This window comes from Schistosoma haematobium, chromosome ZW (assembly GCF_000699445.3).
Source record: "Schistosoma haematobium chromosome ZW, whole genome shotgun sequence".
NCBI lineage: Eukaryota > Metazoa > Platyhelminthes > Trematoda > Strigeidida > Schistosomatidae > Schistosoma > Schistosoma haematobium.
Window position 1 is genome coordinate 4,472,532 of NC_067195.1, and position 11,090 is coordinate 4,483,621.

Genomic DNA, 11,090 nt, shown 5'->3' on the forward strand with positions numbered 1-11,090 from the left:
GTCTTAAAGTTGATGGCTGGTGGGTAATGTATTAATTGGGAACTAGTATACTTATGTTTCTCGGTGAATGTACATTCATCGAGGAACATTAGTATACTATTCTATTATGAATAAATCTAGTTCTAGTGTTATTAGTTTCTAAACAAACTAATCGTAGAACAATTTGAGATACTTTAAATGAAACCATCAACGTCATGTAAACATCTAGGTTTGAAGGAATTATTATGTTTATTAAATTGGTATTAAATCTATACAACTATTTATCCAACTCGGAATACAACGTCTGATCGGGACTGTGACTATCAAATGGATTGCCCCGATCTTACATGGATAAAATGCGTTCAGTTGTACGATTAATTTAGATGTTTTACCTGTGAATCCTTAAAATATTGCCTTCATTTTTTTTGGCTATCTGGTTATTTATTCATCCGTTAATTATATTCGGTTGATATATTGCTCTATAAATAGTTGAGATTCATTAAATAAGTGGGACTCTGAACGGTGTAAATTCATTTTATTACAATATAGACTAGACCGATTTTTATAATAGTTTTCTTTATATTCTATGATTGAGGAACTACAATACAAATGTTCTTGAGTATTTATTTAAGTAACTGAATCAACTAGCATATACAGTAATAATAATAATAAAGTTGTAATAGGATTAAGTGAACTAATCTGGACTGAGATCATGGTAGTTCTGAATTAACACTAGGATTAGATTTCTTCATGATAGAATTAGATTATTGTTGACACTGGCACGTAGCACCACTAGCAGTTGTATTAAAATATAAAAATCACATTGACAGTTGAATATTCAGTAAATCCGGGACTGAATTTGACTGGTCTGATCCTTATTAGCAGATAAACAGATAGTCAATCAAACGAAGTGGATATTATATGGATTTATATACGAAGCATTCAAATCGATTGTACAACAACTTGGACATACGTTAACCAATAAAATCGGATTAAACCATTCGATAGTCATACTCCAAGCCAGATGTTTTATTTCGAAATGAATATACAGTTATGTGCATTTAACATTCTTGTATTTCTATTCTAATATAACTGTTGATGATTCTATTTCCATTGTTGATATGAGTCGAGTTCATACAAAAAAATGTTCAGCTTATGAATCCTTCTAATATTGCCTTTGCTTGTGTTAACTAACTTTGTATCCATTATTTATCCCGCCCGTTGTTGCTACTTTGACGTTGTGGTCGGGCTTGTCTATCGTGATGAAGCAACCGAACTATACTGGCTAGAACAACCGTTCCTCAACGTCCTACCATATCAGACAGGTCGATTGAACAGCGGTAAGACTGAAAGCAACAAACCCAAGGTCCGAAAGTGAATTACTCATAAAAAGGTCGTGTGTGGCCAACCTCAAGCAATTGTCCCTTTGACACTGTCGTCACGCTCTCAGGTCACTAAGACCATAACTAATACAATTTCCTCTTCAGGTACCTCCAGAAGAACCCTTACACGGTGTGGGCAACTGGGAAGTGATAACCGCCCTCATATTTCTAACAGCATTCAAGACCACTGTATTCATCCATTATTTATATCAGCAGTTAAACATATTTAAAATTTTTCTCTATTATTTCTATTTTCAATCGTTGAAATTATGAGTTAATCGAAGCTAGATCAGCATGGAAAACTTGGGAACACTAGACGGCCGTTTCTTTCTATTATGGGACTCCTCAGCAGTGCGCATCCACGATCGCGCTGCCCAGTGCTTTCAGGTTTTCCATGATGATCTAGCTTCAATTGACTCATGATCTCAACAATTGATATTTCTATTTTGTACAAAGTTTTTTTTATATTTTTATTCCTTTATTTTTTGTATTTTATACTGATTACGTAATATCTTTCTATTTATGATAAATCAATCAATTAATCAATTAATCAATCAATCAATCAATATAATCAATAAAAGAAATTAATACGAATTACGAAAATTATTTAAATTTACTACAAGAACGTAATAAACAACGTAAATTATTAAATCAAAAAACGAATGATGATTTAATAAAAGAACGTTTAGAAAAAGGTTTTCAATTATATTTTAATGCAGCTACAAAATATTTAAAAAATAATTCTTATCCGTATCGTGATACTACTTATTATAAATTAAAGAATAAACATTATAAAAGTAGTACAAATAGAATAATTAAAAAAATTCAACGTAAAACATGGGGTGATATTTATATACCATTTTATCCAAATATATCAATAATTAATAAAAAAAATCAATCATTATTACAATTATATCATCCAAAATCTATATTATGTAAGAATTTACTTCGAATTACGTCATCATCCTCATCATCCGCATCATCAGCAGCATCAACAAGAGCAGCAGCAGCAGCATCAGCAGGAGTAGGAGTAGCATCAACACCAACCTGTAAACAAAATAATGAATCCATTAATGAAATAATAATAAATCAATCAGAAATAGAACAATCAAATCAAATTACATTTCATTTAGATGTATATAATAATTGGGGTAATCAATTATGGATTGGTTTAAATGGTATTGAAATCTTATTAAATCATTCTAAATCAATGAAAATCTATCCTAAACGAATCAATATCTATAAAATTAATCAAGAGGATAATACTACTACTACCACTACTAACAATAATAATAGTAGTAGTAGTGGTCCTTCATTATCCATGCAAAGTGATCATCTATTTAAATCAATATATGATGTCAAAACTGATCAAGAGATGTGGATCACTCATATTGATCATTTACCATTACGTATTAAATTTATGTATTTATTAAACCAATTTACATTTCATGATCTAATTACATTAAATCTATGGAATTATATAAATTCAGATTTATGTAATATTGGTGTGAAACAATGTCATCTTTATGTTATTTATGATAAGAAGAGATTTACATTATATCATGATATTCTACCAAATAACAATGATCATTCTATGGAAATGTCTGTCATTAGTATCATGTTCAAGATTAGTGACATAATATCTTTTGAACAATTTCATGGGATTACAAAGTTATTACATCATAATGATGATCATTTGAAAGAATCTTCTTTGAAACGGAATAGAAATCAATGTATTGATAATGATAATGAATTCAGTGATAATATTCCAACGAAATTCAATGTATGGTTTTCTAATTCATATAATCATGATACTACTATGACTACTACTACTACTAACACTATTACTAGTAATAGTAGTAGTTATACTACTGAAATTAATTTTTTATGTAATGTCAATGAAGATTTATTATTAAATAATTCATTAAATCAAATCCATATGAAACCTTTGATTCATAAATATCAATATATAGATCAATGCAATAATGATAAACAATCTAAAACATCATGGAATCCATTAGATATTTTTAATGATTATGATAAATGTCGAAGTTCTAGGAATAACAACAACAACAACAATGACGAAGAGGACAAGAACAATAACAACGGTAACAACGGTATCATCAACGACGATAATAATAATAATAATAACAACAACTATAGCAATGACGAAGAGGACAAGACCAATAACAACGGTAACAACAACGACGACAACAATAACAATGACGAAGACGACAAGAACAATAACAACGGTAACGACATCAACAACAGTAATACGGACAACGATTCATCTTATTACATCTATAATGAAATAAATAAACAACAACAATCTATCATATATTATCCATTAAGAATGTCTACAAAAACAATTAGTATCCCTGAATTACCATTTGGTTATAAATTATTATTTGATATTATATCTACATGGGGTGATCCATATTATGTTGGTTTAAATGGTATTGAAATATTTTTATCGAATGGTATGAATATAACAAAATTATGTCATATAACAACTAATTCATTAGATAATTCCAAAATGATCATTAATTTAATTGATGGTATTAATTGGACTAAAAATGATAAACATATGTGGTTAACAACATTTCATTATAATAAACGACATTTAATTGAAATAACATTACCTAAATGGATTCAATCATCTATTGGTTTAATACGTATATGGAATTATAATAAATCTTACATAGATTCATATTGTGGTGTAAAAGATTTAATCATTTATTTAGATAATCAACCAATATTTTATAATGAAATACATAAAGCTACTGGTTTAAATGATGGTCATTTAGAAGATTTTTGTGAAACCATTTTATTTTCTACAGATAATAATATATTAAATTTAATTGGACAAAATGATACTTTATTGAAATGTAAACAAGATTATAACAATGATGTTACCATGGTAACAAATGATGAACTATTGAATAAAGAACCTATGATATATAATTCTATGTATGATGTAAATGAGAATGATTTATTATCTAAAGCCTTATCACAATTAACTATAATAGATAATGATGATTTACAAATAATGACAACATATTATATTGAAATGACTTTACTTGAACCATGGATTAAAGGATCTAAATATATTGGATTAACAGGGATTGAATTTTTAGATAAACATGGAAATCCAATCCAAATCAAATCTGTATGCCTAAATGATGATGATGATGATGATGATGATGATGATGATGATGATGATGATGATGATGATGATAATGATGATACAGCTTTGTCGACTGGTGGTAGGAATATAAAAAATTTATTAAATACAAAAAATCATACTACTGATCCTAATGATATGTGGTATACTGTATATAATCCTAATTTATCACCTCCAATATTAAGATTTTATCCTAATATAAACAGCAATTTATTATGTTTATCACTATTCAATTCTATACGTATATGGAATTATAATCATCGTCAAATTGGTTATGATTATAGTTGTAAATTAATAAATATTAAATTAAAACAATTCAATTCAAATGATTCTATTCTAAATGAATTGACAATTTTATTAAGAAAAGCACCAGGACATTTAGAATATTCATTTGAACAAATTATTATGTTAACCGATGTACAAATAAATTATACTGATTTACATAGCTTAACAACCAGGTATAAATATAATCATTTACCAATAGGATTTGTATATCAATTCAATATATACTCGAATTGGTCTAATCAATTCTATGTTGGTTTAAATGGTATACAATTATTATCTGATGATGGTACTATTATACCAATACATAAAAATCAAATATATACCTATCCAAATTCAATAAATACTCTTTATAGTAATAAACCATTCTATTCTCATATATGTACAGTGGATAAATTAGTTGATAATATAATTACTAATAATTATAATCTTATGTCTAAACATTGTTGGTTAACTTCAATGATAGCAAATGAGGTTAATAAAATCTTTATTGTATTTCATAAACCAATTTGTATTGTTGGTATACGTTTATGGAATTATATGAGAATACCAGAATATGGTGTCAAAGAATTTACTATATTAATTGATGATCAATTAATATTTCATGGTTATTTACCAAAATTTCAAAAAGATTTCGATTTCAAATATGATCCTAATTATAAACATGATCCTGATCGGAAATTTGATCGAAAAAATAATAGAATTCAAATAAATGAAGAAAAATTATTTTGGACAAATAATGAACATTCAATAAGATCCTCTTATTCTGTTGTATCATTTGATAAGGATATTTTAATTAAATTAGGTGAAAATCCAAATTGTATATTAAATATGCATAGATCATCAAAGTATAATAATAATAATAATAATAATAATAATAATAATATAAAAGAGATTGACATGATTCATGAACCATCTAATTATTCAACATATACTTCAAGATTAAAGACAATTAATCAAACACCTAGACCTTCAACATGTGTTACCGATAAAGAGCGATTTAAGGATCAAGTATAAAATGTTTTATCCTCTTTTGTTTGTTTGAATGTAAGCAAAATGAAAATAAAAAGGCAATTCAATCTATGATCCCGGTATTATATAACAGTATATATTCCGTAAAATCAAAATATTTATGACTTATATTTTTAACTACTCATGAGTAGTTAAAATAACTTTGTACATTAATACCGTTTTTCATGTGGAATATCTTCAATGTTTTCTTTACTTGTTATTATTTGTATTAAAATATTTTTCAATGAATTGACTATTTCTAAGAAAAAAAACTTATTTGTTAATACTGATTGTAGCTGGTGATCAAAAATGATACGTCAGTGAATGTGATAACTTAGAACTTGACGGGTATGGTGTGTTGACATAACTTGTCATATTTCTTAACAATAAAGTATTAAGATATTTGGTAAGGTGATACGGAAATGGTGAACACTTGAGATTTAACTGGTACAATACTGAAGAGGAACTATACCATCACAATCCTTCTTATTCTATTTCCTAGTTTGATAGCCTACAAACAGTCTTATCAGATAAATAATTTACCTCATTTGTTTAGAACGATCCATCTTAATTGAACTATACTTGATTGGTTCTTATATGATAGGGACATCAGCTTACACCTTGAAAGTCAACTTTATGCGGGATTTTATTTCTAATCCTTGTTTTAAGTAAAATACTTTGCTGACTTCGATAGTTTGAGCAAGTGTTTCCCACTTCTAATAACCGTCTGCTCTGAAGTACCTTGTCAAACAGAATAAAAGTACATTGACCAAAAGCTGGTGAGCCCTTGATAACGATATCAGTTTATGAATCCTCGAATTATTGATATGAGTCTTATGAAGAGATTATAACTTTCAAGTTGGAATCCGCTACTTAATTGTGGTCCAATGTTGGACCCTAGGTAATGCTATAGATGTATTCGTTTCTTATATTCTTTTCATTCTATACATAGATGTTCTACAGTATATCTCTCATTCTCTAACTATATTCACTGCGTTTATTTTTTAATATTAATGATATTTATGTTTTGATCCCTATGCTTTTCATCTCCTGATGTTTCTCTCATTATGTTTATCTATAATATGGTCATTCGAGTTGACACACTCTTCTGTTAGGATTCTCGTAATCAATAAGTGAATCTTTAACAGTAATAAACAAACGTACGAAGACTGACAAAACTTAAACAAACAACTTCAATCATTTATTTTGAAAGGTGAAAATATCAGTTTAACAATATAATACTGAGATTCCTTCTGTCATATATTGCAACGTATTTTTCCGTATAGTTGAATGATTGATTAGGTGCATCAACATAGCATCTGTTTTAGATTAGCTAACATTGACCACAATATGTGTGTTGTGTAGTATTACGATGTTAAAGTACGCTTATGAAACATGGGAATAACTTATAAATGTGTAATAGTAGTAGTGGTAGTAGTAATTAGCGATTAACACTTAAGTGGCAAACGAAACTACATTTTTTTATCGGATAGGATAGATCATTAAGACTCAAGCACCCTAGGCAAATTCGAGCAGAAAAACTAATGTACACGAACGGTCGAATATAGAGGTGAATTAAGACTCAAATTAAGAATCGAATGAAGAGTTGAATCAGTCAGTAAAATTGAAGCATATACATATATGAGAAAGCGAATGATTGATCGAACGATCTCAGCAATTGACATATAAGCTAGAGTGAAGAATGTCTGCATAGGCTGTCATATGTGATTAAGCATACATGTTTATACAGACATAACAATAACACGAAGATATATATATCATAAGCTTTCATTTGACCTATTGGCTACTGTTATATGACCTACCTTTCTTAAGTTATTCCTAATCTATTAGTTACATTCTCACATAATCACAGGCACTTTTGGCTTGATCTTGTGTAGTCAATTTTTTTTTCATTTTATGATGTGATGAGATCTGGTCTGCCTGTATATAAATCACGTATTTCTGAAATATACGATTCATACAGCGAAAGTTGATTCTGTGTTGTGGACTGGGCAGGATGGGCTGGACTAGAACTTACTATACAGAGGACCAATAAGGACCGAGAGTTGACTCAAAGCTTCTAGTATTAGATGATGTATTATTGGTCCAGAACAGGGACAATGTCATAGAAGTCGGTATTTTGATCAGTGACTTTGTCACACAATATTTGACAGGTTATAGAATATAACAGGTTTAGTTAAAAATACTGGTTAATACTGATAAATATACTATTTATAACTGAATCAAGAAAGCAGTACAACAACGTAATGACTGATTCAATTATTAACATACCTAATTACTTACCTACGCCCGTTACTCCCAATAGAGCACAGACTGCCGATCAGCATTCTCCAACCCACTCTGTCCTGGAGCTTCACTCCTAGTTCCATCCAATTCTTGTTCATTCTAATCATACCTGTCTCTATTTCATGGCGTAATGTGTTCATCGGTCTTCCTATCCTCCTTTGACCTTGAGGATTCCGAATGAGGGCTTGTCTTGTGACGCAGCTGATTGATTTCCTCAATATATGTCCTATCCACTTCCAGTGCTTCTTCCTCAGTTCTTCCTCCACTGAAATCTGGTTTGTCCTCTCCTACAGTACGTTGTCACTGATAGTGTCTGGCCAACAGATCCGAAGTACTTTGCGCACACAACTGTTAATAAACACCTATATCTTCTGGATGATGGCTTTCGTATTTCACCAGATTTCCACCCCATACAGTAGAACTGTCTTGATATTTGTATCGAAAATTCTGAACATGGTGTTGGTTGACAGTTGTTTTGAGTTCCAGATCTTCTTGAATCGCAGATATGCTGCTCTTGCATTGTTGATCTGCGCCTCCACATCTGCATCAGATCCATCATGTCCACCAATGATGCTGTCCAGATATGTAAAAGATTTTACATCTTCCAAGTGTGATTTGATTGGTGCATACTGTGTTGTATGGGAGAATCTTGCTTCTCTCTTTGTGTATGTTGAGACCTACTGCTGCTGAGGCTGCTGATACACTGGTTGTCTTCTCCTGCATTTGTTGTTGCATGTGTGATAGAAGGGCCAGATAATCTACGAAGTCTAGATCGTCAAGCTGCATTCCAGCTGTTCACTGTATCCCATGCTTCCCCTCTGATTTTGACGTCTTCGTGACCCAGTCTATCACCCGGAGAAAGAGAAAGTATGAGAATAAGCAACCTTGTCAGACACCGGTCTTTACTTCGAATGAGTCTGTCAACTGTTATGCATGCACGATTTTGCAGTTTAATCCATCACTGGAATTCCTTATGATATTGACTATCTTCTCAGGCACGCCATAGTGTCAAAGAAGCTTCCATAGTATTGTCCTGTCCACGCTATCAAATGCTTTCTCGTAGTCAATAAGGTCAGTGTACTGTGATGAATTCCATTCAATTGATTGTTTCACAATGATCAGTTATTAACTAACACGTTAGAATTCTTCAAACAAAAATGACATTAAAAATTTATTAAACTTATGATCCATTGTTTTTAACAAATGTTACATATATACATACACTTCTTCCACAATTTCAACTATCAAAATGTACATCTATTTATAAATGATCATATTTCAAAGATCGGGAAATAGAAGCAGATATGAAAAGGATGAATACTAACTGAAAAGAGCTGGAAAGAATTGTCCAGGACAGGGTTGGATGGAGAATGCTGGTAAGAGGCCTATGCTCCTCCACGAGGAGTAACAGACGTCATTAAGTAAGTAAGTATTTAAGTACAATTACATTGCCTTAAACAAAGTAGTTTCTCAATGGTTTAAAGACTAACAACTTTAGATGTAGTACACATATAGAAAATTTAATATAAATAATTAATTACATTCTACAAACATTAAACTAATCAGAAAAATGTAATAACACGGGAAAAAAAGTGGATTGAAACTTTAATAGAATTACAAGTTATATAAGCAATGATAGATAGTAATTAACAGTGGAATCTAGGATACGCGTTTCGTCCTATTTGGGATTCATCAGACACATGAACAAGCAGGTAGTTATCAGGATTCAGTAGCTAAGTGGATAACGTGATGGCGTTTGAAGCAAACGGTATTGCGTAAACATCAATTCTGAAATGAAGGTACATCGAGCTGACGAGTCCCAAGTAAGACGAAACATGCGTCCACTGCTTATAAAGCTTGTAAACTAAGGTAATATCGAGGCAGTTTTCACAGAATACACATATGTCAATAAGAGACCGATCAATTGCAGTCCTAAACATCAATGGGACGATTCAAGTAAACAATATCAAGTGAATTTATTTAAAGTTGTAGTTTTTTCATCCTTATTTTTAACAGGAAACGACGATTTTAAATAAAGTTGGCGGTGATAATTTGAATGATCCTCATATAATCTATTCCTCAGTAAAATATTTACCGAAAATTAAAAAAAATTGAGAATACTTTAAAATATGATGTGGGTTCAATTAGAGATCTGTTGAAAATCTGTGAGTATCAAACATATTTCTTCTTTTAGTATGTTGATTGTATATCCTGAATACAAACGAGTTCAATCCCACGATCTTATGCACCTTCAATATCATTCAACAAATTACATTTCCAACTCTAATCAATTTTCAATACTGCATGACTAGTGACAATGGTTAAACTCCTCCTGAAGCCCCTCTGGGCCTACTGTCAGTCCCAAGTTTGCATAAACGAGGTGAGCTGGCCATAAGTTGGCGACCCCGTTTCATAGAAAACCAACTCTCTAAGAAAACATTAATTGACACTGGTTAATTATATTTTAAGTAAAATCTTATTTAAGCTTATCTACTACAAGTAAGTAAGTATTCGTCAAGTCATAACTTTCAACTGAGACTTAAGTCTGTCGTTAATTTTCTGGTTGGCGTTTTTTAGTGAGTTAGTTTTCTATCGGATGGGGTCGCTAGACCCATGCCCAACCCTCCGCTTTTATCCGGGCTTGGGACCGGCAGTAGCTCCCAGAGGGACTCCAGGCGGAGTTACAATACTGTCATATGTAAGTTTTATTCCTTTTTGTTGAATATAATATCATACAGTAGTATTATAGATATTAGATTAAAATAAAGCCATCATAATAAACTTGAGTTTTTATGAACTATATATAATTTTTAACAGTTAAGACCATGAGTCAATTGAAGTTAGACCATCATGAAAAACCTAGGAGCAGTGGACGGCCGTTTCGTCCCATTGTGGGACTCCTCGGAAGTACGCATCCACGACCCCGCCTCGTGGGATTCGAGCCC

The 11,090-nt window shown here is 30.9% G+C and overlaps 1 protein-coding gene across 1 annotated transcript; it reads left to right on the forward strand.

The window, feature by feature from the left end:
* Positions 1 to 12: 12 nt before the first annotated feature.
* Positions 13 to 5,844, forward strand: MS3_00002626 (uncharacterized protein; the record flags this gene model as incomplete). The annotated part of the gene is made up of 3 exons (XM_035732230.2): positions 13 to 19; positions 1,943 to 3,032; positions 3,714 to 5,844. The coding sequence occupies 3 exons, from the start codon at positions 13 to 15 to the stop codon at positions 5,842 to 5,844; spliced, it is 3,228 nt and encodes a 1,075-aa protein (XP_035588365.2).
* Positions 5,845 to 11,090: the final 5,246 nt, after the last annotated feature.